This window comes from Canis lupus, chromosome 23 (genome assembly GCF_003254725.2).
Source record: "Canis lupus dingo isolate Sandy chromosome 23, ASM325472v2, whole genome shotgun sequence".
In the NCBI taxonomy this organism is placed as follows: domain Eukaryota; kingdom Metazoa; phylum Chordata; class Mammalia; order Carnivora; family Canidae; genus Canis; species Canis lupus.
This window is the reverse complement of record NC_064265.1, coordinates 7,770,975-7,797,217: the sequence shown is the minus strand read 5'-3', so window position 1 is coordinate 7,797,217 and position 26,243 is coordinate 7,770,975. Positions and strand designations below refer to the sequence as shown.

The window sequence follows — 26,243 nt, the reverse complement described above, 5'->3', positions numbered from 1 at the left end:
TCCGGAATGTAGGCTCCAGGGGTACAGGCTTGGAAATCATCTTGCTCATGCTTGAGTCCCTAAGACAGAGGAGCGTCTGGTATAAACAGGCTTGTTGTGACAGATGTTTACTGAATGAATGAATGTATGAAAGGAAACAGAACAGTGAAAATGACTGAGGTATTATTAGTAAGGAACAGCTCCTACAGTTGTTCAGAGAGAGGTCAGCTCAAGCAGCTCTACTTCCTGAGAAGCCCTCTTGCCCACAGCAAGCCTCTTCCTCCAAACTGGTTTAACCTATGCCACCCACACATGGCCAACCCCCCCATCTGAGGAATCCAACTCTTAGCTCCCAGACATTTTTAGTGAAGGTAGCAATCCCTACTAATCCCTATAAAATAATTTTATAATCCCTATAAAATAATTAGTAAAAATTTTCAGAGAGAGATTATATAAAATTCACCAATATGTGCAGTAGGCATGGCAATCTCTGGATCCTAGGACTAGGTTGTTATTTTTCTTTATACTTTTCTATTGTTTCCCAATTTCTACTATCTATATCATGTTAATAATGGAAAAAATGAATATTAAAAATGTTTGTTTCTACTTAAAAAATATATGTGAACATTTTCCCATATCTGATACTCTTTGACAACCTTACTTTGCTTGGTTGTACTGTATTCTACTGGGTAGATGTGTACCATACCATAATTAAACTAACTTTGGACATTTATGTTATATTATTTAAAAAGGTGTCATGACAAATACTGCAGTTGGTTTGCAACAGCAATGGTAGAACAATCTAGTTGTCCATTAACATGGGACAAAATAGGATAGGATCTCCAGTGTGGAATATTCTACAGCTGTTAAAAAGAAGGTTGCAGTTCCATCTGTACAGATACTAGCTAACACTTATGTAAGATGTGCCAGTTGCTATTTTATGCACTTTCTATATAGTGACTCATTGAATTATTTCAGTAATGTTACAATGTAAGGACTATTACTATACTCTTCATAGATGAGAAAACTAAGGCTCAGAGAAGTTAAGAAACTTGCCTGAGATGACATAGAATAAATAGAGTTTATTCAAACCCAACTAGTAAGTAGTAGAGTCTGTTCAAACCAACTAATCTGTGCTTTTTAACTTCTGCTACTGATAATGGAGCACATTCTGAGGGTAAATGAGAAAAGCAAGGTCCATATGGTACATATAACATGCTACCACCAACTTTCAGCACAAAATTAAACAGATTAGCAAAATAAAAAGCACAAGCATGTGTTTATTCTTACATGTACAAAGAGTATCTCTGGAAGGATTTATAAGTAACTGGTTGCTCCATGGCGGAGAAGTGGAGGATAGAACTGGAAGGAAAGGAGAATTACTTTTTACTCTATTTCCTTTTAGTATCCTTTGAATTATGTATCACTTGTTAAAGTAATAATTCTATGTAATGTATCATGCATTATAATAAGAAACTCAAAAAATATTATGGTGAAATTAGTGTACATAATTTTATGTGCATGTCTGATTATTCCATTAGAAGAAATTCCTAGAATTGTAATTGCTAGGACCAAAGTCTCTGAAAAAATGTCAAGCCTCTTGATACCTGTGGACAATCTGCCACCTAGAGAGGTAGTGTCAATGTATGCTCCCACCTGTGGGGTGTGCCACTGAGGCTGTGCCAACACGGAGCCTTTGCCAGTCTGAAAGGTGGAAACAGCAACCCTGTCGCTTTCATGTGTATTTCTTTGACTGCCATCCAAGTTCTATAATCTCTCCTATACCTTTTGGCCATTTCTATTTCTTCTTCAGAAACTACGCTTATATATATATTTTTGCCTATTTTTACATTTTTTCTTTGATTTCTAAGAGTTCCTTTGTCCTATATTGGAAACATAATCCTTGGACTATTCTGTACTGGACTGTTCTGTATGTGGGAAATAGTCTGTTTTAGGCTGTTTGCTTTTGTTTATAATGGTTGTAGATGTGCAGGAGTTTTAAGTTTTTAGGGAGTCAAACCTAATGGTTTTTTAACTGATTGCTTCTCACACTAATATGATACATTATTCATTTACATTTTCTTTTAGTTCCTTTTTAGTTAAAAGTATCTTTTAAAGTAAATATTTAAAAAAAAATAAAGTAAATATTTTTTTCTGTTTGGAGTTTATTTTGAACATAGTAGGATATATGCATCTACCTATTTATCCCCAAAGATTAAATATCCTAGGGGATCCCTGGGTGGTTCAGTAGTTTAGTGCCTGCCTTCGCCCGAGGGCGTGATCCTGGAGTCCCGGGATTGAGTCCTGCATCTGGCTCCCTGCATGGAGCCTACTTCTCCCTCTGTCTCTGCCTCTCTCTCTCTCTCTCTCTCTGTCTCATGAATAAATAAAATCTTAAAAAAATATCAAATATCCTAATAATATTTATTTAAAATTCACCTTCATACACTGATTTGGGCATTTTATTCTATTCTATTCTATTCTATTCTATTCTATTCTATTCTATCCCTTCCCATCCCACTTTATTCCACTCCATTCCCCTGCTTGTGCCCGTAATACAAAGCTTTGCTACTGTAGGTTTATTGTTTTATATTAAACAATACAAGTCCCCCTTTATTATTTTTTTCCAAAATTTCTTGGATAGTCTACCCCTTTATGCTTCCAGATGAATGTCAGAATCACTCATCAAGTTCTAAAAAAAATACCACTGGGATTTGGTTGCATTAGGCTCATAAAATATACATCCACTAATTCTAGTTACTTCTATTAAAGTGATTAAAGGAAGGTTAAAATGAAGAAGTTAAAAAATCCATTTGTTGTGTCTTATTCCCCCAAATTGTGCCAAGATTAAAAATGGTCTTGGTTATCAGCTTAAAATAGACTGTTATAACTATGTTTTATATGACTTCCATGATAACAATAAAAAATACATATAGATGAGAGACAAAAGAAAATGAGAAAGAACTAAAAAGCATGTCACCACAAAAATGTCAATGACATACAAGACAGCTAAAAAGAAAAAAAAGAGAGACTAAAAGTTACAAGACAGAAAACAAAATGCTATAGTGAACCTTCCCTATCAGTAATTAGTATAAATGTTAATAGGTTAAACTTCCCAATCAAAAGACACAGAGTGGCTGACTGGATAAAAAATAAGATCCAACTATATGCTGTCTGTAAGAAACCCACTTTAGATTTAAGAATACACATAGGCTGAAAGTGACAGGATAAAGACATTCCATGGAAATGGTAACCAAAAGAGAGGAGAGTGGCTATAGTTACACAGTCAAAATAGATTCTAAGTAAAAACTGTCACAAGAGGGGTGCCTGGGTGGCTCAGTTGGTTAAGCATCTGCCTTTGGCTCAGGTCTTGATCCTGGAGTCCCAGGATCGAGCCCCATGTAGGGCTCCCTGCTCAGTGGAGAGTCTGCTTCTCCCGCTGCCTGTCCTTCTGTTCCTTCTCTCTCTCTCTTTCTCTCTCTCTCTCCCCCCTTCTTCTCTCTCACTCACTGTCTCTCAAATAAATAAATAAAATCTTCAAAAAAGCTGTCACAAGAGACAAAGAAGAACATTATCTAATGGCCAAAGGGTCAATTCACTGGAAAGGCAATAACTATAAATGTGTGTGTACCCAACACCAGAGCAAGCAAGCATGGGCAGAACTGAAGCAAGAAACAGACAGTGACAAAATAATTGTAGGAGATTTCCATAATAGACACAACATCTAGAGAGAAGACAAATGAAAAAACAAGAGGACTTGAGCATCACAAGAAACCAAAGGGACCTACGAGGCATGTACAAAACACTACACCCAACAGCAGCACAGCACATATTCTTCTCAAGTGCACACAGAACATTCTCCAAGACAGATCACATGTTAAGTCACAAAACATATTTAAGAAGACTGAAATCATACCAAATAACTTTTCCAACCATACTGGAATTAAACAAGAATTCAATAGCAGAGGGGAAATTGGAAAATTCACATATATGTGAAAATTAAACAACACACACTTGAAAAACCAATGAGTCAAAGAAGAAATCACAAATATCTGAGACAAATAAAAATGAAAACATGACACACCAAAACTTATGAGATGTAGAAAAAGTACAAAGAGGGACATGTAGAGTGGCAAATGCCTACATTAAATAAGAATGATATCAGATAAACAACCTAATTTTATACCTCAAAGAATTGGAAAAAGAAGAGAAAATCAAGCCCAAAGTTAGCAGAAGGAAGGAAGTAATAAAAATTATAACAGAAATAAAATAAAGACTAGAAAGACAATAGAAAAAAATAAATGAGACTAAGAGTTGTTTTTTCGCATAGATCAACAAAACTGACAAATCTTTAGCTAGGCTAATTAATGAAAAAAAGAAGACTTCAATAAAGTAAAAAATGAAAGAGGAGGCATTAGAACTGATATCTCAGAAATAAAAAAAGATTATAACTGAATCATAAAGAAAGAGAAAATCAATAATGAGTAAGGAAACAGAATCAGTAATAAAAAATGAAAATAAAATAAATAAAAAATCTCCCAACAAAGAAAAGCCCAGGGTCATATGGCTTCATTGAAGAATTCTATCAAACATTTAAAGAAGAATTAATGCAATCCCTCTCAAACCCATCCAAAAAATTAAAGAGGATGGAACACTTCACTCATTTTATAAGGGCAGCTTCATCTTGATACCAAAGCCAAATAAAGACCTACAAGAAAAGAAAAGCATAAACCAATAATATCCCTGATGAATACAGCTGTAAAAATCCTTAACAAAATACCAGCAAATCAAACTTAACAGCATATTAAAAGGATCATGTGCATAAGGTGGGATTTATCCATGGGTTGCAAGGATGGCTCAATATATACAAATCAATGTGATACACCACATTAACAGAGTGAAACATAAAGACCACGTGATCTTCAACAGAGGCAGAAAGGCATTTGATAGAATTCAGCACCAACTCATAATAAAACAGGAAAAAATGAGGATTAAAAAATAATCTCAATATAGTAAGTGTTTTTATAAATATAGCCCATAGTTTTGCTGTTGTTATTATGTTACAGTTAAACATATCTCTCCTATGAAATGCCCCTTCCCCTCCAAAAAGCCTATAGTTAACATCATACTCCAAGTGAGAAACTGAAAGCTTTTCCTCAAGGATCAGGAACAAGGCAAAGATTCCCATTTGCCACCTTTATTCAACATAGCAGTGAAAGTCCTAGCTAGAGCAATTAGACAGGAAAAGAGGTAAAAGGCACTTAAATTATTAAGAAAAAAGCAAAAACTGTCTCAACACAGATAACATGATCCTATATATAGAAAACCATAAAGATCCCATAAAAAACTATTAGAACTAATAAATGAATTCAGCAAAGTTGAATACAAAATTAATGTACAAAAAATCTGTTGCATTTCCATCTGCTTACAATTAACAATCCAACAATGAAAAGGAAATTAAGAAAACAATTGCATTTTCAATAGCATCCAAAAAAATGAAATTACTTAGGAATAAACTTAGACAAGGGAACAAAAGACATGTACACTGAAAACTACAAAATACTACTGAAAGAATTATAGAAAACACAAATAAATGCTAAGACAGCATGTGTTCATAGATTCAAAGACTTAATGTTGTTAAATTACAGATTCAGTGTAATCTCTATTAAAATCTCAATGGCTTTTTCTTGTTTCTTTGCAGAAATAGAAAAAAAAAAAAAAAAACAATCCTAGAATTCATATGGAACCCAAATAGGTAAAACAATCTTGAGAAAGAAGAACAAAGCTGGAAGCCTCACATTTCCTGACTTGAAAACATTAGAAAGCTACACAACAGTATGGTGCTGGCATAAAAACCAATGGAACAAAACAGAGAGCCCAGAAATAAACTCACACATACATAGTCAAATGATCTTCACAATCTTCAACAATGGAGTCAAGACTACAAAATGAGGAAAGTGTAGTCCCTTCAACAAATGGTATTTCTGGAAACTATATACCATCTACATGCAAAATAATACAGTTGGGCCCTTATATTATGCCGTACACAAAAATCAACTCAATATGGATTAGACTTAAACTTAAAACCTAAAATTGTAAAACTCCTAGAAGAAAACATAGGGAAAAACACTGATCTTGGCAATGATTTCTTGGATATTGACACCCAAAGTGTAGGCAACAAAAGCAAAAACAGACAAGTGGGACTACAGCAAACAAAAGAGTTTCCACACAGCAAAGGCAACCATCAGCAGAGTGAGAAGGCAACCTATGAAATGGGAGAAAATATTTTCAAACCATATATCTTGTAAGGGGTTAATATCCAAAATACATACAGAACTCTTATCACTTATTAGCGAAACAAAACAATCAATCTGATTTTAAAAATGGACAAAAGATTTGAAAAGACATTTCTCTTAAAGAGGACCTACAATGGCCAACATGTGTATGAAAGGATACTCAACTTCACTAATCATCAAGGAAATGCAGATCAAAACCACAATGAGATAATATCTTACACCTGTAAGGATGACCATTACTTTTTTTTTAAATTTTTATTTATTTATGATAGTCACAGAGAGAGAGAGAGAGAGAGAGAGAGAGAGAGAGGCAGAGACATAAGCAGGCTCCATGCACCGGGAGCCTGACGTGGGACCCGATCCCAGGTCTCCAGGATCGCGCCCTGGGCCAAAGGCAGGCGCCAAACCGCTGCACCACCCAGGGATCCCCAGGATGACCATTACTTAAAAAAAAACAAAAACAAAAACACACACACAAGAGAAAATAACAAGTGTTGGCAAGGATGTGGAGAGACTGAACACTTGTGCACTGTTGCTGGAAATGCAAAATGGTGCAGTCCCTGTGGAAAACAATGTGGTCTCAATTAGCAGCACTGTCAGCCCCCAGAGGGCAGTGAATTCACCAGCACATGTTTACTTAGTGTCCACTATGTGTCAGATAGTGTTCTAGGTGGACAAAACTTATAAACACCGCTGCTTTCACTGAGCTTACTTATATTTCAGGGGAAGAGACAGACAGTAAATAAGCATGTATAGAGTATGTTAGGTGTTGATAAGTATTATGGATCAAAGTAAAGCAAGAAAGAGCAGAAAAAGAGGTGTGTGTGTGTGTGTGTGTGTGTGTGTGTGTGTGTGTGATTTCAAATAGTGGATCTGGGGGAAGACCACACTGATAAGGTGACACTTGAGCAAAGACCTGAAGGAGGCAGAGGCAAGCCTTCTAGAGGAAGAGCACTCTGGGCTCTCATGCAACCAGAGTGGATGATGCAGGTGCAAATATCCTGAGGTAGGGGGCATTCTGGCATGTTCAAAACAGCAAGGGGACCAATGTGGCTGCAACAGACTAATTGAGGAGACAGTGGTAGGAGCGGAGGTCAGTGGTGAGAGGCTAGGTCAGGTAGGGCTCTTCCTCTGATTAAGATGGGAAAGTTGAAACAGCCCATAAAAATGGCAGGCGTATGATAGAATTTAAATCTATTTAGGGCCAAAGTCAGGTCCTATGGGGTTATCAGCCCTGAGGAACAGTCCTGGCTTTGGAGAACTATTACCCCTATAAGGAAGGAACTTCACAACTGATGTATCTTCTCCACTTCTCCTTCTGTTACCCACTTTCCAATGGCCTCCACACATATCCCACCCAGCACTCTTTCTGTAATGTTTGCCTACCCTTACCTGTCTATCAGCACCTGCCCTCCTCCCAGGACCAGATGCATACTTTGTAGGACCTGGTGCAAAATAAAAATTCAGAGCCTCCTAGCTTAAAAAGTGAGGATTTCAAGACAGTAACAGCAGAGCATGAAACCTAGTGTGGGGCCTTCTGTGAGGTACCAGAATGCACGCCCACGAAGCGGCCCTGCTTATTTCTATTCTACCCAAGAAGGTAGATGAAGGCAAGGCCCTGTGGATGAGCCCTTCCTCCCACTCCAAACACAGCCTCAGTTAGAGGTGCAGGGTGACTGACAGCAGCACTTACTACATTCTACAAAGAGCTGAACAGGTCTGGGTAGAACAGAGAGACCAGCGCAGGACCAGCAGTGGGAGGGCAGCCTTTCATAGGGCAAGGCAGCTTCCTGAGGGGGAACCTGGGCACTCAGAGAGCCCTAACAGAAATGTTTCCTGAGTACCTCCTGTGCACTGGGCTTGAGGGAACAAGACAACGATGGATGATGCGGGCGAGTATCCACAGTAGTTGGCTAAGGCTTCTTTGGACAGAAAAGGTCCCCAGGGGAGATGGGAAGGCAGCTGGGCCTAGAAAGATGGACAGAGGGGATATGGGGGGACTTTTATATGGGACAAATGGAAAGTTACAAGGGCAGGCAGGCAGTCAGTGTGTCTGGGGGGCAACGGGGAGGCCAATTTGGCTGGTGGCAGAGGATGTCCCACCAGGTAGGACCACAGCAGGTAGGGTCCTTAATCTGAGGGCAGTGTCTGTGTGTGTGTGTGTGTGTGTGTGTGTGTGTGTGTGTGTGTGTGGTGGGGGTGGTGTCAGTGAATGCTCTGAGGAGGGACAGGATGAGAGCTGTGCTCTTGGAAGGCTTGTCTGGCAGTGTACGAAGGGCAGACGGCAGGCTCAGATCCTCATCTAAGCAGGAGTGAGGGCAGGGGGGCAGGAACCTACCCAAATTAGCTGGGTAGAGCCTTCTGACCATCAGCAGTGGGTCTGCCCAGATGGACAGACACAAGAGGAGGTTTAGATGCACATTTCCAAGCAAGGAACAACAAATAAGAGAACTGAACATCCCTGAGACAAAGTTCTCTGGCAGGATGCCCCAAACCACGTGCATCCCGCAGAATTCCTAATTTTAGAAACCAGACTGGAACTTGTCTGACCAAAATAAACCTGGCCCTAAATATTTACTTTTGTCATTATTTTGCAATTGTGGAGGCAGGAAGATCAACACAAGCCCAGAAGGTTTTCCAGGTTACCCACCAGGATAATTCCTCATGGTGCCCTCTCACCCTTGCTGGAAAAGCTAGTAACTACAATACAGGGGAGTCTCCAAGTAAAAGGAAAAGCTGTTGGCACTGGGTCACTCGTCCCTGTTTTTTGGTCTTTTAAATATCAACTTTGGACTTCGTAACTCTTTCGAATTCCTTTTTCGCATGGATAAACAAGCCTCTCAATCGTGGGAGAGCAACCACAAGGGACAAAAGAGCAAATGGCTGGCCTAGAGAAATTTATTTTCATCACATAAACAGGACACACAGCACTCCTTCTCTCTCTCTAGGCCAAATAATCGAAACAACTTTAGCATGAATCATGATGAACTCTGAATTCTTACCTCAAGAATTTTAAGGCAAAGAAAATTTCACCTTGGATGAGTCTGAAGTGTATGGTAAGAGACCTGTCTTCCTTAGGCCCAGTTTTCAAACACAGAAACTCTTCCCTGATTCATTTTAATAAGAGAAAGGTAAAATAGCAGAGTTTGTTTGTGACGTTTGGATGAAAACGGGCATCAGCTCTCATGCATATGGACAGATGTTTTCAGGTTAATTTTGAAATTTCATCATTACACGTGTCATTCCTTTCCTACGATCATAGTTTTCCTGACAGCCTAAGTAAGTGATTTAAAACTGTCTGGATTTTGTTTTGCTTTGTGTGTTGTTTCATTTAAAAAAAAAATAGACAAAAGCAAGGAATACCTAGAAGGCTTGTTCGCATCAACTAGCTAACAGTTTAATAATTCAGATGGAAATATGCCATTAAATGTCACTGTCAGCAGCTTATAGTTTTAACCACACATTTTTAATTCCCATAAGTGCATGACTGTATAAGAAATTTTTTAGTTATTTGTTCCTTAACCAGGAATCTTCTAGGGTGTATAATCTTTATAAATGGAAAAAATATTAACAAACGACCCCAGGAAACCTCTTGAGATAAAAAATGCTTAAACCACATATTTCAAAATAAACGCCACACTTTGGGGGACTGAACATGGAATAAGTAGTACCATGTGATTCTTCCTACACAGAGTTCCATTCTGCCAAGATCAGATATTTTAAGAACACATTTGAACTATCAGCTGGGATGCAGTCCTCTGGAATTCTTCATGGCATCTTTAGGGTTCCCCCAAAGAAGACCCTGGGGCTCCTTCCTCCAGGTGACTACTTCCATACCTCTAAAGGAACACCAACAACATGGACAGTGACCTCAGCTTTCCCTTTCACATCCCCCACAACCAACCTGCTGCTAGGCACAGGCTCTTCTCCCATCTGCTCAGCCATCATCCTGGCCCACGCCACTACCCCACCCTCCCCGGGACCTGTGCAACAGCCTGGCTGATGACAGGTCTCTCAGCACCCACTCTTGCAGAGCAATCTCTACTGAAATGCAGATGTGGTGAGGTCCTTCCCTGCTCAGAGTCCCTCAGTGGCTCCACCTACCCAGGCTAGGTTGCTGCAGTGTAACAAGAGATGAGGTAACACCAAACAGAGTCAAGAAGGCTTGATGAACTCACCCCCTGCTGTCCCTGATGGAAGGGCAGCCTTGGCTCATCTAATACCCACAGGCTGGGACAGTCCTGCAGGCTCATGGGCTCTGAGGCTGGGCTGGGATGCAGCCTTGAAAGCAGTCCTGCAGACATACTTCGATGCCCCAGGCCAGGCGGGGGCAAGGCCCTGGCTGGCAAGCAGGCTGTGCTCACAAGCCTCATTTTGCCAATCACTTGTTTGGGATATGGAATGCTCTTTCCCATAAATACCATGTGACAAAGAGTGATAAGGTGCCCATAAAAGCTAATTTAACCCATAACTCAACAGAGGTGCTTTTGTGAGGAAAAGGAGTAGCAATCTATTTAGTAAGGATTTATCTGGTACTAGATATAAGGATGTTTGCTAGCTCCTCCAATAAAATAACATCTTGATCCTCTCTACCTGGGCAGAGAGGGAGAATCTTTCCATGAGACAGAGCAACTGGGAACTCCCAGCCAAATTCGTGTCCTGAGATCTGATTTCACTTTGGGTATCCAACTGGTCAGTTGCCCCTGCTTCAAGTACCTCAGGGTACTGTTTTTCAGGCCACTCAGTCTCAGTCTGGAGACAGACCCTGGCCTTCATGCTCCACAACACTGCAAGTCTGAAGAAAGAATTCAAGAATCAAACTCAGGGTAACTTGTAGCCACTGCTAGATGTAGCTGCCCTCACTTTCCTCTCCATGGGAACTCTACGGGGCTGTCCCCAGCTATCTCTCCTCTCTAAGCACAGGTCTTCATTCCCCTTGCTTGACTTGAAGAAGTCCCCAAGCACATGTGAACTCCGCAGAGGCAAGGCCCAAGACAACATGGCACAAAAAGAAATGGCTGTCCCACGATCATCAGGAGTTGTAATGACCACTCTTATAGGAGGTATGTCTGCTTACCACACTGAGAAGGCCTCAGAAAGTTGTAACAGTGGCACATCAGCTTTAAAGTTGTACACATTGTGTGTGTGTGTGTGTGTGTGTGAGTGAGTCAGTGGGTGGGTGATGGTGGTGGTGGCAGTCATAGGGGCTGGGACTGCTTTCTCACACCAGCTATATTCCAGATGCTGATGAGGCACTGAGAGCTTAAAAAGAGTTAAAGAAAGAAACATTTCTGTCCTTGGAAAACATGCATACTGACGAGTGGGAGGGGACAGACACACACACACCCAGCTACCTATAACACCGCCTCTAAATGTGGGCATATGGACTATGGCTGGGGTCAAATAGGTCAGGCAGAACAGGCACTGGTCCCACACCCTCTCTGGGTCTCTTTCCGACTGTGAAAGAGACAGTGCCATGGGGCGTGTGCTACACCGGCCAGCCAAGCACAGACAGAGGGGTACTCCTCACATGGGAGCAGTGTATAGAATCCCAGACAGCACCTGTCCCCAACAGCCTTTTCCTTAGGAGAGCCACTGAACCGCTCCAAAGGGAAACTCTGTTAGCTGGTAAATAAAAGGCCTTGTGCTGGCCACCTCTAGAGGATGAGAGAAGAGATAAAATCATGGGTGAGAAAGTATGAGGATGGTGCTTTTGGTTCCCTCTCTCTCTTGCTCCTATCATGAGGGTTCTGGTTCACTGAGGCTCAGAGAGGCTGAGGGACCTGGATGCCAGCCCATGGCTGGTGGAGCCAGGTCCATGGGGCTCAGAAATGCAGAAGGCAGTAGGGCTCATGGGGATTGGAGCAGGGAAGAGACTAGAACTGGGCTCAACTGTTAGCGTCCCCTTAAACTTGAGCTAATCAGGCCAAAACACTTGCACCCATCCATATGGCAAGGGGAAGGCATCCACATTAAATCCCTAGTGGCTGACAGCACCACAGAGCAGGGGTGAAAGGATGGACAGTCTTGAGCCAGGCGTTGGTCTTCCCTCCCAAAAGGTCACTTGTTGAAAATACCACTGTTCATGAGGACATTTCCAAAATGAAAATGCCACTTGTGCATGGACCTCAACCATCCACAGACCCAAGTGAGAAAGAGCCCGGGCCTCCCACACATCTCCTGCCAGGGAGCCCAATAGGGCTTGTCTCCCCCTCCACTCTGATGTTAAAGCACCAGGGCAGATGTTCACAGCCTGCGGAAACACAGCTGATATGAGGGGGAGCAAAGTTACAGCACAGCTCAAGCTGCCAATTAAAAGGAGGAGAAGACTGCTTCCTTCCTGAGCAGTTCCAGCAGCTCACACCCCTGCTTGCCGCAGCAGATAAGTCAGCTCTAGAGAGAGCTGCCCTCACGGGTGCTCAGTCTCACCAAGACCTGGCACAGGTCACACAGCACTCCATCTGCTGGAGGGAAGGTCCAGGGAGCTCAATTCTGGCCACCAGGTGGGTTTAGCCCCCAAGACAGGGTGCTGTAGCACATGCTCAAAGACCTCAAATGGAGATATGAATTCCTGTCTTTCATCCAGAAATCATTTCTCAGGATTCAGCTAAATCCTTTCTGTCCTACAGTAGGTTGAAATTGAACGATACTCCCCATCAAAGGCAGCCACACACTGATCCCTGGAACCTGTGAAATGTTACCTCTATGGCAAAGGAAATTAGTATACTTGATTACATTAGGGATTTAGAGATGAGGAGATTACCCTGGATTATTCAGATAGGCCCTGTATGTAATCATAAGGATGCCAAGAAATCAACGTAGGAAGTAGGAGATGTGAGAAATAACGGGAGGCTGCAGTGATGTGAGGAAGGGGTCATGAGCTAAAAAATGCAGGTGCCCCAGAAATCAGAAAAGGTCAGGAAACAGATTCCCCCCTAGAGCCTCCAGAAGGACCCAGCTTTGCCCACACCCGGACCTGAAGCCAGCAAAGCTGATTTGACTTCTGACCTCTAGAACTAGGAGGAAATATGAGTGTTATTGAAGCCTCTAGCAGAACCTGAGAGAAAGAATCACCTCAGGGCTTCCATAACTCTCCACCCTCTTAGATGAGCTTTCTGGCTCCTGCCTGCTTTTGCCAGCTCCCTTCTCCAACCATCCTGTGGATTCCTTCACTGGGCTTACTCACTGAGGAGAATGCCTGCAAACAAACTTCCTTCTCTGTCTCCCCTGAGGCCCTGCCAAGCACAGCTGCCAGAACCCAGGAGGGTCTCTGAGGGCAGAGACTGATGGAGAGCCCATCACCCTGAGAAAGGGGAGCCCTGGGCCTCCATCCATTTGGTCTCTGAGGATCCTTCCTCTGCTGCAGCCTCCTACCAATCCCTGAGCTTCCCCAGGACCTGGTTTTGGATTAGCAAATACCTATTGTCATCAAATTCCTCTGTAAAAAACGGTCCTCCACACCTGCCCCGCCTATTCCTATTCTGGGCTCTCTCACACTTCACTTTTAAAATAAAGATGGAGGTGAAAACGTATTCAGAGATTCTGTCCTGTCATGTGTTAATTATTAACTTGAGGCAAAATTCTACAACTGCTTTTCCAGGGAAGGGAAAAGTTTTAAATTCTAAATTGAGGAAACTGTCTGGAATGTCCTCAGTGAGGGGGGGGCCTATCTTAAGGCAGACTCCTGGAAACAGCAAGGATACTCTGATCATGAAACCCTAAGTGCAGTTTCCCAAGGGTCCAGAGTCCATAGTAGAGTATCTTCTATAGAAAAGTCTAGTTTCCAAGCTTTAAAATATCAGTAGATGGTCATTTTTAAAAGGTAACTCATACAAGGACCCTAATATAAAACACTGCAAGCTGAGAAGAGCCGCTCTGTGGGGTGTGGGGGGCAAAAGGGGGCAGGAAGCACCAAATCTGATCCACTCAACCCAAGGGGGTTTCTGAGCCGTCTAAAAACCACTGATATCACACATAATCTACTTGTATATTACGTACAGTCTTTTAAATGACAAGTATTCCCATTGACACAAGTCCTATTACAATAAAAGATGCTCTTGCCACTTCCACAGTGTCCCTGAGGGTTCTCCTCTCAACATTCTCTAGGCCCTGTTTCTCCTTCCAGAGAGGTAGCACAGCCTGTAGGAGGGAGGGAACAGTACTTTCTTCATGGTTCTGACTGGCTAACAGCAGCCGATCACATAAAGTTCTTAATGTTTGTTGGGTGAATGACTCAAATTGTTTCCAAGCTCCAGGCACTGTCATTTATTTAAGATCCCACCTGATGCAAAAAGACAAATGAGAAACAACTCTATCATAATTGAAGAATACAATTTCTTAGCGTCACCATAAAGCAATATAAGTTTTGGTCTATTTGTTCATGATCATATTCAAGCAAGAGAACATGGGATGGAGAACTAGTAAGAGTACATGTTACATGAAAACAGAATGTGACTAGAATGACAGAATGAAGTTAGAATCCTCTAGAAATGTGAGCTCAGATGATATCTCCCAGGAGATGCAGACCACATTTATAGGCTGAGGGTGCTCCAAGAATACATTAAATGCAAGAAGGCTTGGGAACTATTCCACATGTGTCCCTAAAGGTGGTGAGACAATCTGGGAGCAGGGTCATGGCACTAAGAAAAGACCGGGCACATGGCACAGGGGGCCACATGGACCCCAGCCAGCCTAAGCAGACAGACATAGGGACTTCCAGAGCTGGCAAAGCCTTGGCTTGATGAAGTAAGCAATGAGAGCAGACTGCACAGGGGTGGAAGGGGCTTTGACAAGTTAGACTTTGAGGAATGTCCTGATATCACGTGGATTTCTGAGTTCCTTACTAAAGGTATAAAGAAATGAAGTGGTCTGCACAAAGTCAGAGTTGGTTAGAGGCTGACAGAGACTATAACTTAGAGCACCAGGCTTGATCATCATCTGTTCTCTTACTCCACAAAGCAAATATGCATGTTAAACTGAGTATACTAAGCCTATGTTCCTTCTGGAGCACCCTTCTGTACATTTCTGGTTGCTCCCTGCCTCTGCCTTTGCTTCTGCTCTCCACCTCTCCTCACTTTATAAACCTGCCAGGCTCTCGCTAGACCCTAGCCCTTTATTAACCTTTTAAGGCCCAGTTCCATGAAACTCCAAAATTCTTCCCCAAAACTCCAACCCATATTTCTCTTCCTTAATTCCCCCCTCCCTTTTTTTTAAATAAAAATTTTATTTATTTATTCATGAAAGACACACAGAGAGAGCCAGAGACATAGGCAGAGGGAGAAGCAGGCTCCCTGTAGGGAGCCCAACGCTGGATTTGATCCCCAGAACCAGGGATCATGCCCTGAGCCGAAGGGAGATGCTCAAGCACTGAGCCATCCAGGTGCCCCCCTTCCTTAATTCCTACCGTGCCTTTGGGCACTTGCTCATCCAGCTCTTTACTCAATTTTTTACTGTCAAATACCATAGCACTGAATTTTACACTTTGCTTATCTGTGCCTTACTCAACACCGTATCCCTATTGCCTGCCTAGACACTCAAATTAAGGTTGAATGAATAAAAGAATGAAGGCTTCATCACTTACAGTTTGTCTCTAGCTGAGGACAGGAACTGTCCAACACTTCCTTTAACACTCCTTTGAAAGTTATAAGTAAAAATTTGATGACTGAGTAACACTGTGTACTAAATAGAAACATTTAATAGTAAAACTATATCTAGTAAGTACACTGTGGTCTGGCATTTGCTGTAAGGCTACATTTTCAAGCAGATGACATCAATCTAATAAATTCTAAATTTATTCACCTATACTGTGATATGATTTAGGACAATTTATCAGCAGATCATTTTCTAAATAATTACAATGAGAGTGTCTAACACTTTAGGGCAAAAGATGTGCCATAAATATTAAACAGGATACATAAATGCTTTCTTACATTTCATTTGTATATAAACCAGAGTGGAAAACTCACTTTGCATGAGTAAAATTATTCATACTCTGCTAAGCTCTATTTTAAAAGTTACGATAATTTAGTCATGAAGTGTATCTTCTCTGCCATTGGACCGTGAGCTCCTGAAGAAAAAAAAATGAGTCCTTGTTCTATCCTTCCTGCATTTGTCCTTCCCTGTACTGTGCCCTGATCTCACCCAGACATAGGACCTTAGTGCTCAGTAAGTGTCTGCTGAACAAATGAATGAACACAAAAATGGATGTGTACACTGCCCAGTCAAGTAAATGTTACATTCTTTTCAACTCCAAAGCAATGAACATCAGCCCAGGGTCACTGGGAACCTCTCTTGACCTAGGACACTAGAGAGATGTGATGAAGTTGGACAAAAATTGTGGCATCTCATGGGTAGAAAGAAGCAGGACACCTAGGTACAATCCAAACTTTGCCTGTGACTTGTGCACCTAATATGTGGCACCTAGATGTTTCCTCTTTGGGCCTCAGTTTCTCTAACTGATCTCACTTGGCACCGCCTACCTGCCCACATTCCTGTCAGGATAGTTGTGCAGAACAAACACTGTGGTTTCTGGGGAAATACTCTGTAAACTATAAAGCAACATATGTGTTTCTTAGAGTTCCCATGTCAAAGCCACTTAAGCTGGGTGGCTTAAAGCAATAGGAATTTACCACTTCACAGTTCTGAAAGCTAGGAGTCTGAATCCAGGTATCGGCAGGGTCATAGGTCCTCCTTAACTTGCAGGGAGAATCCTTTGCTTCTTCTAGCATCTGGTGTTTGCTGGTAACCCTTGGTGTTCCTTGGCTTGTAGATGTACCACTCCAGTATCTGCCTCTGTTTTCACATCGATGTCTTCTCCCTGTGTGCCTCTGTCTCTGTATATCTTCTCCTCTTCTTATAAGGACACAAGTCCATTGGATTAAGGGCCTATTCCACTACAATATGACCTCATCCTAACTAATTATATCTGCAATGACCCCATTTCCAAATAAGGCCATGTTCTGAGGTACTGGGGTTTAGGACTTCTCCTCATGTCTTTCTATAGGACACAACTGAATCCACATCAAGCGCCATGTGAATAAAAGTACCACATTTAAAAAAACCACTGAAATAACGTTAGGCTAGGTAATTCAGGTGGATAACACTCCTGCTGAGAACAATGAAAAAAGCTGGAAAAATATTTTTAAAATTCTGCTAGAAATTATGGAGGATTATCAGGCAATGAAGAATAACAAAGCCAAAACTCAGAAGAGAGAAGTCCAGAGAGACAAGCCTGGAGTTTGGGGACACTACCTCCAAGAGTGCCTGTTTCTGGAAGAGCTGGCTGAGAGGCTGAGAGGCTGAGCAGTGCTTTGGACAGCCTGTGGAACTAGAGGATCTAAAATTAGAGTCTTATTCCCAAAGTACTACGCTCTGAGAGTAAAGGTGAACCACAAGCAGACTGGTCCTGACAGATAGAAAGGCCCTCTCAATCTTGGAGACTGGATGGCAGTGATAACAGATTGCTGATGTGCTACAGGGCCTGCCAGAAGCAAATATAAATTCTCTTGAAAGTTAAGATAACATTGCTGAAGGCCTCAGGTTTTTCTGTAAGTTTTTCATCTATGATTTGACACTCAATCAAAAATAACCAGGTATATGAGTATATAAGACAATATGAATGAATTCTGAGTAAAACAACAGGCAACTGAAACAGACTTATATGGCTAAAAATAAAAGTGCTATCAGACACAGAGTTTTATTTTTTAAGATGCAGAATTTTTTTTTAAACTATGCTTAGTATGTTCAAAGATAAAACTGAAAAGTTTCTCAGAGAAATAGAGGCAAAATAAAACAAAAGAAAAAAACATATAGAAACCCTGGAACTTAAAATAACTCACATTAAGAATTCAACAGATGCAGGGCCCCAGGGTGGCACAGTTGGTTAAGTGTCTGACTCTTGGTTTCAGCTGTGGTCATGATCTGAGAGTCCTTGGATCAAGCCCCAGGTCGGGCTCCATGCTCTGCTTCGGGATTCTCTGTCTCCCTCTGCCCCCTCCCCCACTCATTTGCACACTCTCTTTCTAGAACATGAAATGCAAGAAAGTTTCAGGACATTAAAAAGAGAATTCAATAGATAGGTTTAAGAGCAGCTTAAATATAGCTTGAAAAGAAAATTAATGAACTAAATGATAGGTCCAAAGAAAATACCTAGTTTGAACTTCAGAGAGACAAAAGGATAGGAAATAAAGATGGGAGAGAGTAAGAGATACAGAGGATGAAGAAGGAAGGGATCATAGATATGCAGTTACAGCCATAGGACAGGAAGGAAAGACCTGGGCAGAAGAAATGACAGCCAAAAAATTTAAAACTGAAAAAAAGACATCAAGCATAGATCTAATATCTTAAATAGATAAACCCCACACAAGATGAATAAAAAGAAAGCTACACCTAAGCACTTTACAGTAAACTGCTGCGCACCAAAGACAAAGTGAAAATCTTAAAAAGCGGCCAGTGGGGAAAAAAGACAGATTATCATTAAGGGGCTTAAATTAGATGGACAGTTGATTTCTTAGTGAAAATACTGAAAGCCAAAAGGCACTGGAATATTGTCAAAGTACTAAAAGAAAATATCCAAATGTTTAAAGAACAAATAAGATCAATTTTGAATAAACTCTTAGGGAGGAAATAACGCATATCTCACACAAACCATAGCACAGATATTACCAAAGGGTAAAATTATACACAATCCTTGTCAGGAGCACAGATGTAAAAAATCCCAAACAAAATATTCGGAGATGGATCCAGCAATATATAAAAATGATAATACATCACAAGCAAAATGGGTTTAATGCCGGAATACAACTTATCAAAGTCAGAAAAATAATCTGATGAAATTCAATATCCATTTATGATAAAATTCCTTGTGAATTAGGACTAGATAAGGACTTCCTGAATCTGATAATTGGTATTTATAAATAACTGTAGCACTCATCATACTTGGTGAAATGTTGAAAGCTTCCTACAGAGATCAAGGACAAGACTAGGCTGCCCAAGTCACAAATTCTATCCTACATCATACTGGGAAAAAAGGAGGTATAAGAAAAGGGGGGAATCTCATTCATGGATTTTCTGACTGTGTGCATAGAAAATCCAAAAGAATCTTCAGATAAATTTCTAGAATCAACAATTATTTGGGAGATAAAGTCAGTCTGAAAATATCTTTTGTGTTTCTAAACATCAATAATAAATATTTAGGAAAGGAAAAAGAATCTAAAGTCATAATTTATACTGACATCCAAATACAAAATAGGAATAAACTATGATGTGCAAGATATGTAAGACCTGTACACAGAAAATTCTAAAATGTTATTTGGAGAAATTTTAAAGTCCATAAAAAATAGAGGGACATACCATGTTCATGGTTTTGAAGATTCAATACTGTAAAGAAGTCAATTCTCCCCAAATTGGTCTATAGACTCCATGCAATCTCAGAGAAAACCACAGTAGTTTTTGTTTGTTTGTTTTATGGAAACTAGAAACAGATAAGCTGATTCTAAGAAGAAATGCAAAGAGCCAGTAACAGACTTGCTTCACTGGATACTAAAACTTACAGAGCAATAGTAACTTAAGAAAATGCAATTTTGGTAAAAGAACAGATGAACAGACTAATGCATTAGAACAGAAGCCCTGGGGCAGCCCCGGTGGCGCAGCAGTTTGGCGCCGCCTGCAGCCTGGGGTGTGATCCTGGAGACCCGGGATCGAGTCCCACGTCAGGCTCCCTGCATGGAGCCTGCTTCTCCCTCTGCCTGTGTCTCTGCCTCTCTCTGTGTGTGTCTATGAGTGAATAAATAAAATCTTAAAAAAAAAAAAAAAAGAACAGAAGCCCTGAAACAGTTGTGGGCAGATATATATTCCCACACAGAGAGAACAATGTTGGCAGATTCCTAGAGCAACATCATTACTCTCTGTAATCCTGGGCAAGGCTAATCCCCTGTCTGATCTTCAGTTTCTTCATCTCTAGCATCTATAAGCTGGACTGTGTCACAAAATTCTGACTTGAAATAAAAATAGGCAGATCAATAAACATGTCCAGTTTGCAGTGTCTCACATCCACCTGAAAGCAAGACAATCTTCTAAGAAACCATTTCCCCTCTGCTTTCTGGGAAAAAGAAAAAGCAGGGATTATGCCCTCTGTTCTGTCACCTACAGATTTTAGTCCTAAACATTCCAGGCAGTCTCAGTATAAAGGGTATAGCTTAGTGAGGTTTATACTATTTGCTCATTTAGGAGGCATACAAGGTAGAGGACAAATCAAGTAGAACTTGGTTTTAAAATACTACTTTTCATTTACATGTCTATCAAGTTTCTAATTAAACTATTTAAGCTCTTTGAATGTCAGTTATCCTTATCTGGGAAAGGACAGTTACTGTGAAGGTTAAATTGAATAATGCTTATAAAGCATTTAGGAGAGTGTCAGCACAGAGTAAGCATTTAAAAAGTAGAAGCCATGGGGATCCCTGGGTGGTTCAGTGGTTAAGCACCTGCCTTCAGCCCAGGGTGTGATCCTGGAGTCCCGGGATAGAGTTCCACATCAGGCTCCCTGCAAGGAGCCTGCTTCTCCTTCTGCCTGTGTCTCTGCCTGCCTCTCTCTCTCTCTCTCTCTATCTCATGAATAAATAAATAAAATCTTAAAAAAAAATAGTAGAAGCCAAAGTGAAATAAGCGGGACAGATAAACACCCTGGTGATTTTACGCACATGTAGAATCTTAAAAATAAAACAAATGAACAGACACACAGGAACAATAAAAAAAGAAACAGACTCATAAATACAGAGAACAGATCGAAAGTTGCCAGAGGTGAAGGGTGTAAGAGGATGGGTGAAATAGGTGAAGGGGATTAAAAGTTACAAATTTCCAGTATAACATAAATAAGTCACAGAGAAGAAAAGTACAGCATAGGGAATATGATATTGTAATAACTGTATGGTGATAGATGTTGGTTACAGTTGTCATGGTGAGCATCGAGTGATGTAGAGTTGTCAAAGCACTGTGTTGCATACCTGAAGTAAATATCAACTATATTTCCATTAACAATAAAAAAATAAATAAAATTTGGAAGCTATTGTTGAAAAGATTCTAGGGCTGGGTGTTAGGGCTATGGTGATGATGAAGAGAGAATAACAGAAGTAACAGTGTAGACTTGTGAGGGTTTATCACAGAGTGCCTAATGTCTGGTTAATGTTTATAAAATATTTGTGGAATGGAGAGGTTACTCATTTACTAGGCTCTCCCAAATCCTTCAAGCAGTTAAGGTCCCTTGTTTATAGTGTCAGACGCCCTTTGAAATGATAACCAAATTCCTAATACATTTCTGTTTCCCATTATTACTGAAGCCTGGGCTGGTCCCCATGTCCCCAACATCACACACACACACACACACACACACACACACACACACACACACACCTGAAGACCTGGCTTCAGCTAAGATTTTTTTTCCCACCTTAAACACATGGGTACCTTTCCTGCCTCTTATGCTCAACTCGTGTCTGGGTAGCCTGAAGCCTAGCTAACACCTAATGGATTTACCTTACCCAGAAACTCCTAATACAAAACCTACCATCCATAAAGGAAATATTTCACAACCAATAAGAGGACAGGTACTCAAACCTGTATTCCAGAACTTACACCTGAGGCCTGAAAACATCTGCCTGGAAGGAAGGAGTGGTCAGGGTTGACTGCAGAGGGAGTTGGCCTCCTGTCCTCCAAGGGGAGCCACAGTACTCTATCCTTCCCTGCTGGGACAGTCCCATCACCTCTGGACCCTCACCCCACCCCCCAAGACACCACAGTATAGGTGCTGTCGAAGCAAGCACTCCCCCAAGCTACCCTAAATCAAAGTGCTTTAAAGTTACAAATGAATATGCTGAACTGTAATTAACTAAAGAGGTTTTCCTAATGACAGTTTTTCACTTGTAAGCATATCAGAGTCCTGCTCCTCCCTCTCTCTGTAGAGGGTTACACCTGCTACCCAGGTGTTTGGACAGCTTCCTGATTCTCGCTACTACCTCTCCTCTTGCCCTTCCTAGTAAGAGAATCTGAAACCTTTTTGGAAATCTACTAAAATGTTAAAGAAAATTTCTTGACCTGCAAAGAAATCCCTATTATTTGCCAAAGGGTCTTCTTGCTGGATGTTTGGTGGAACAGGAAGCAGGTAATTTGCACCCAAGACAAAGAAGACTGTTATTCCTTCATCCCTCAGTCCACTCTGTTCCAGATACTCAGCTCTACTTTCCTCTCACATTCTCACTGGCCCTTCTCTGAGTTGTTTCCCAGTTCTTGCTGAATAACAAAAGGGAAGTCATCGCTCTGCAGCCTCCACTCAAGTTCTTAATGCATTGAAAATTGTTACCAGAGCAGCCCCGGTGGCGCAGCGGTTTGGCACCGCCTGCAGCCTGGGGTGTGATCCTGGAGACCCGGGATCGAGTCCCACGTCGGGCTCCCTGCATGGAGCCTGCTTCTCCCTCTTCCTCTCCCTCTGCCTGTGCCTCTCTCTCTCTCTGTGTCTATGAATAAATAAATAGAATCTTAAAAAAAAAAAAAACCCTTAAAAAAAAAGAAAAAAAAATTGTTACCAAAAGGGACCTTCCCAAGTCTGTGAAACCCAAAGGGTACTCTACTCTGACTTACTATTCAGTCATGTCAGCAAAGCACACTGTGGAAAAGTGAACGCAGCAGTCACCATAACCACATCTCACCCTTTGCTTTGATTTCCTGAGTACAGCAATAAACTGAGTCAGCCCATGATAAACTGTTTTGAAAGAATCAAGGGAATGAAGTGATTTAAATTACCTTTATGCTCACTGGAGGCTCTGTGTCTGTCCCAGCACCCATGAAAGACACAGGACAAAATCACCACCTAACAAAGCTCTATTTACAGTCATAAAGCAGGGCAGAGGCCAGGACTTTGCACACAGGCAGGGGCCTCGACCTTGGAACCAGTGGAGTTGAGAAGAGCTATACCCACCGTCTCACCTCCCCCAGACCTCAGACCCCACATTCATGTGTGCTGAGCTCACACCTCTCACACAGGGCCCTGGCCCCCACCCTGTGCAGTGCAGTAATTCAGGCTCTATGTATTTGTCTAGGACAGGACAAAGGGACATCTGTTTCAGTAGCAAGCAAACTTTTTCCATGGGAATATAGCACAAAATTTTAAAAATCAAAGCCAATAAAAATATTCATTATATCCTACAACTGATTTTTCAAGAATATGTTTGCTATACTATTGATGCACATTCTTTGTAAATATTATCTACTTCAAATGACTGAGAAATTTTACCAAATTACCTTTACACTGAATTTTCAGATCTCTGAATAGAAGAATGCAGTCCAGCCTCTGAGAACCATAGATTCAAAGGGAATTCAGTAAGTAAAATCTTAGGGCCTTATGGAAACTATTGTATGGTCACTCTGTGTGGCCTAGAATAGTGTTAATACTTTATTCACACAACCTCATTTAATCTTTTACAGATGGGAACACTGAAGCACGGGGAGGGTAAGTCACTTGCTTAAAGTCACATAGCTAATTAGTCGGGCTGGGATTTGAGTCCTGTTCATGACTTAACCACTCTTTCCAGAATATGAAGATAATGGGAATGTGTGGTACATTCACTTTGTGGGAAATGAAAGTTTAATCTTTAATCAGCGGAAGTTTGAAATCCATTGGCATTAGTTCCTGGGCACCACGGTCTTGAATTCCAAGTGATGGTGACTTGCTCTCCCTTTCTTTGTTCCCTCCCCACACATGGGACTTGGTGTCAAGCCCTGCTCAAGGTCACACAGCCCCAAGATCTTGATCACAGAGCCCCTGGTGGGAAGGGCCAGACTTTCCCGCTGCAGGAGGAGTTAGAGAACTCAGGTTACCCATCTAGGACTACTCCTTTCCCTCCTGCTGCTGACTGAGAGAATACCGCTACACAGGAAAAACAGGAAGCTGGTAACCAGATATGCCAGAACAACAACCCCACTGTTCAGGGCCACTGGTGAGAAGCACAGCCACTGCTGTGAGTCCCTAGGCCGCCTGCCTGGAAGGAAACAGCAGGCCTCAGGGCAGGGTTGGGCATGCCACAAGCAGTCCTGGGTTAGCAGTGCAGCTTTATTCTTCCTAACCAGCCACTCAGCCACCCTGCACAGCCCGCTCAGCCCTAGGATCTGGAAGGCAAGAAGCAGAAAAAGGAGCCCTGTTTACTGGGCACCCACCATGCCAGCGTTTGTTCATAACCATAGCCAGTCCCACACATGGAAGGTGGGTCATAATTTCCATGGCATCAAAGAGGCTCAGAGAGCTTGTGTGATCCGCCCAGCCAGGACATCACAGTCAGGGACTGGAACCTGGTCTTGTCTACCTACAAAGCGTTCAGTTCAGTGCATTTTTCGTTACCCCATGCTGTAAAATTTCTCAAATTTAACAAATAGTATCTTGATTTTTGTTTGACTAATAAAATAAAACAAAAAAACACCAAAGAATCATAGCAGTTCCTATAAAGAAAAACTTTATATAAAAATTTTAAAAATTTTAAAGGGAAAATATAAAATAGTTGCAGAATTCACAAAAACTAAACACTGGGTAAAGGCTATATAAAACTGAAAAGAAGGGACGCCTGGGTAGCTCAGCAGTTAAAGTGTCTGCCTTAGGCCCAGGGCATGATCCTGGAGTCCTGGGGTCGAGTCCCACATCGGGCTCCCTGCATGGAGCCTGCTTCTCCCACTGCCTGTGTCTCTGCCTCTGCCCCTCTCTCTCTCTCATAAATAAATAAAATCTTAAAAAAAAAAAATAGAAAAGAAAAGCCCAAGACCACCCAATGGTAATATAAACAAAAGTACTAATCTCAAACTTGGAAAAATTTCAACCTCTTTATAATCAAAGAAATGCAAAAATAAAATCAATGTATGTGAGCTATAAAATTGGCAATTAAGAACTTTTAAATGCCACCACTGCTACAAGAATGTACTACTGTTGTAAGTGTAAATTGCTACTATCCTTTTGGAAAGCAATTTGGTAATCTGTACCAAGAGTACAGATGCTTTTCATACACTCCTTTACCCAGTAATTCTATTTCCTGAGTCTATCCTAAGGGACTAATTTAAAATATGAAAAGGTTACATGCAGCATTTTCTGCATTACTTATATGTGGGGGATAAGGGGAAAGCGGCTTAAATGTCATTCTAATAAGTGCTGGTATATTCAGTCAATAAAGTATTACACAGCCATTAAAAATGACAGTAACAGAGTCTATATAGCAAAATGGAAAAATACTGTTAAATGCAACATTAAGGAAAGGTAACTGGGATAAGGATGTAAAGTGTAATTTATGTAAAATGAGGTTATGTCAGCATGTGATATCACTTTTGCAAAAAAAAAAAAAACAAAAAAAACAAATTACCCATAAGAGACTAAAAAGGAAAACGTCAAAAAGAGAAAAGAGGGTGTGTTACTCAAAATATTTTACAAAAGCTCTTCGGATAAGTTACATGCACTTGCCATATCTTCCACCTTCCCTTGAGCATTTTTTTTTTAAACAAAAGAGAACCATATTTGGAATAGCCTTGCCTGCTGTGATGGACATTGGCCCACTTGGTGGGCACTTACCAGATGGTGAGTTTCCAGAAGTGAGCCTGAGGGGCGGCTCACAGCAGCTCTTCCTTCGTGTGGTTTCTACACAGCTTTTGTGCTGTTTTTGTGTTCTGATCCTACAAAGGTTACTTTTGTTCCATTAAGTACTGTGGTTCAGGGGATATACTGAGGGCTATGGAGGAAGACCATTCAAACGTAACAGTAAAATCCTTTTTAGGTTTCTCTTAAAATCTAAAAGAAAAAGAAAAACTGAGGACTTATTGTTTGTTTTGTACCTTATGAGCAGAGGGTTGCATTTATCACATGCAACAGTTCCTGGTTAACACTGTCTAGGCAAAAGCCCTGTATTTATGTTTTTATGCATTTTTTTTCCTTTTATGCCTACCGCCCAT

The 26,243-nt window shown here is 41.2% G+C and overlaps 1 protein-coding gene across 4 annotated transcripts in view; it reads right to left on the bottom strand.

Moving 5' to 3' along the window:
* Positions 1-26,243, bottom strand: part of CTDSPL (CTD small phosphatase like) — a 115,139-nt gene that overhangs the window by 42,131 nt on the left and 46,765 nt on the right. The window contains exon 1 of one of the 4 annotated variants that reach the window (XM_049099648.1): positions 22,627-22,780. The exons of 2 other annotated variants lie outside the window; for them this stretch is intronic. In XM_049099648.1, the coding sequence (XP_048955605.1) occupies positions 22,627-22,723 (97 nt within the window). In that variant the 5' untranslated portion in view covers positions 22,724-22,780. Of the gene's footprint in view, positions 1-22,626; positions 22,781-26,243 lie in introns of those variants that run through there. One more of the 4 variants, XM_049099649.1, reaches the window with a different exon arrangement.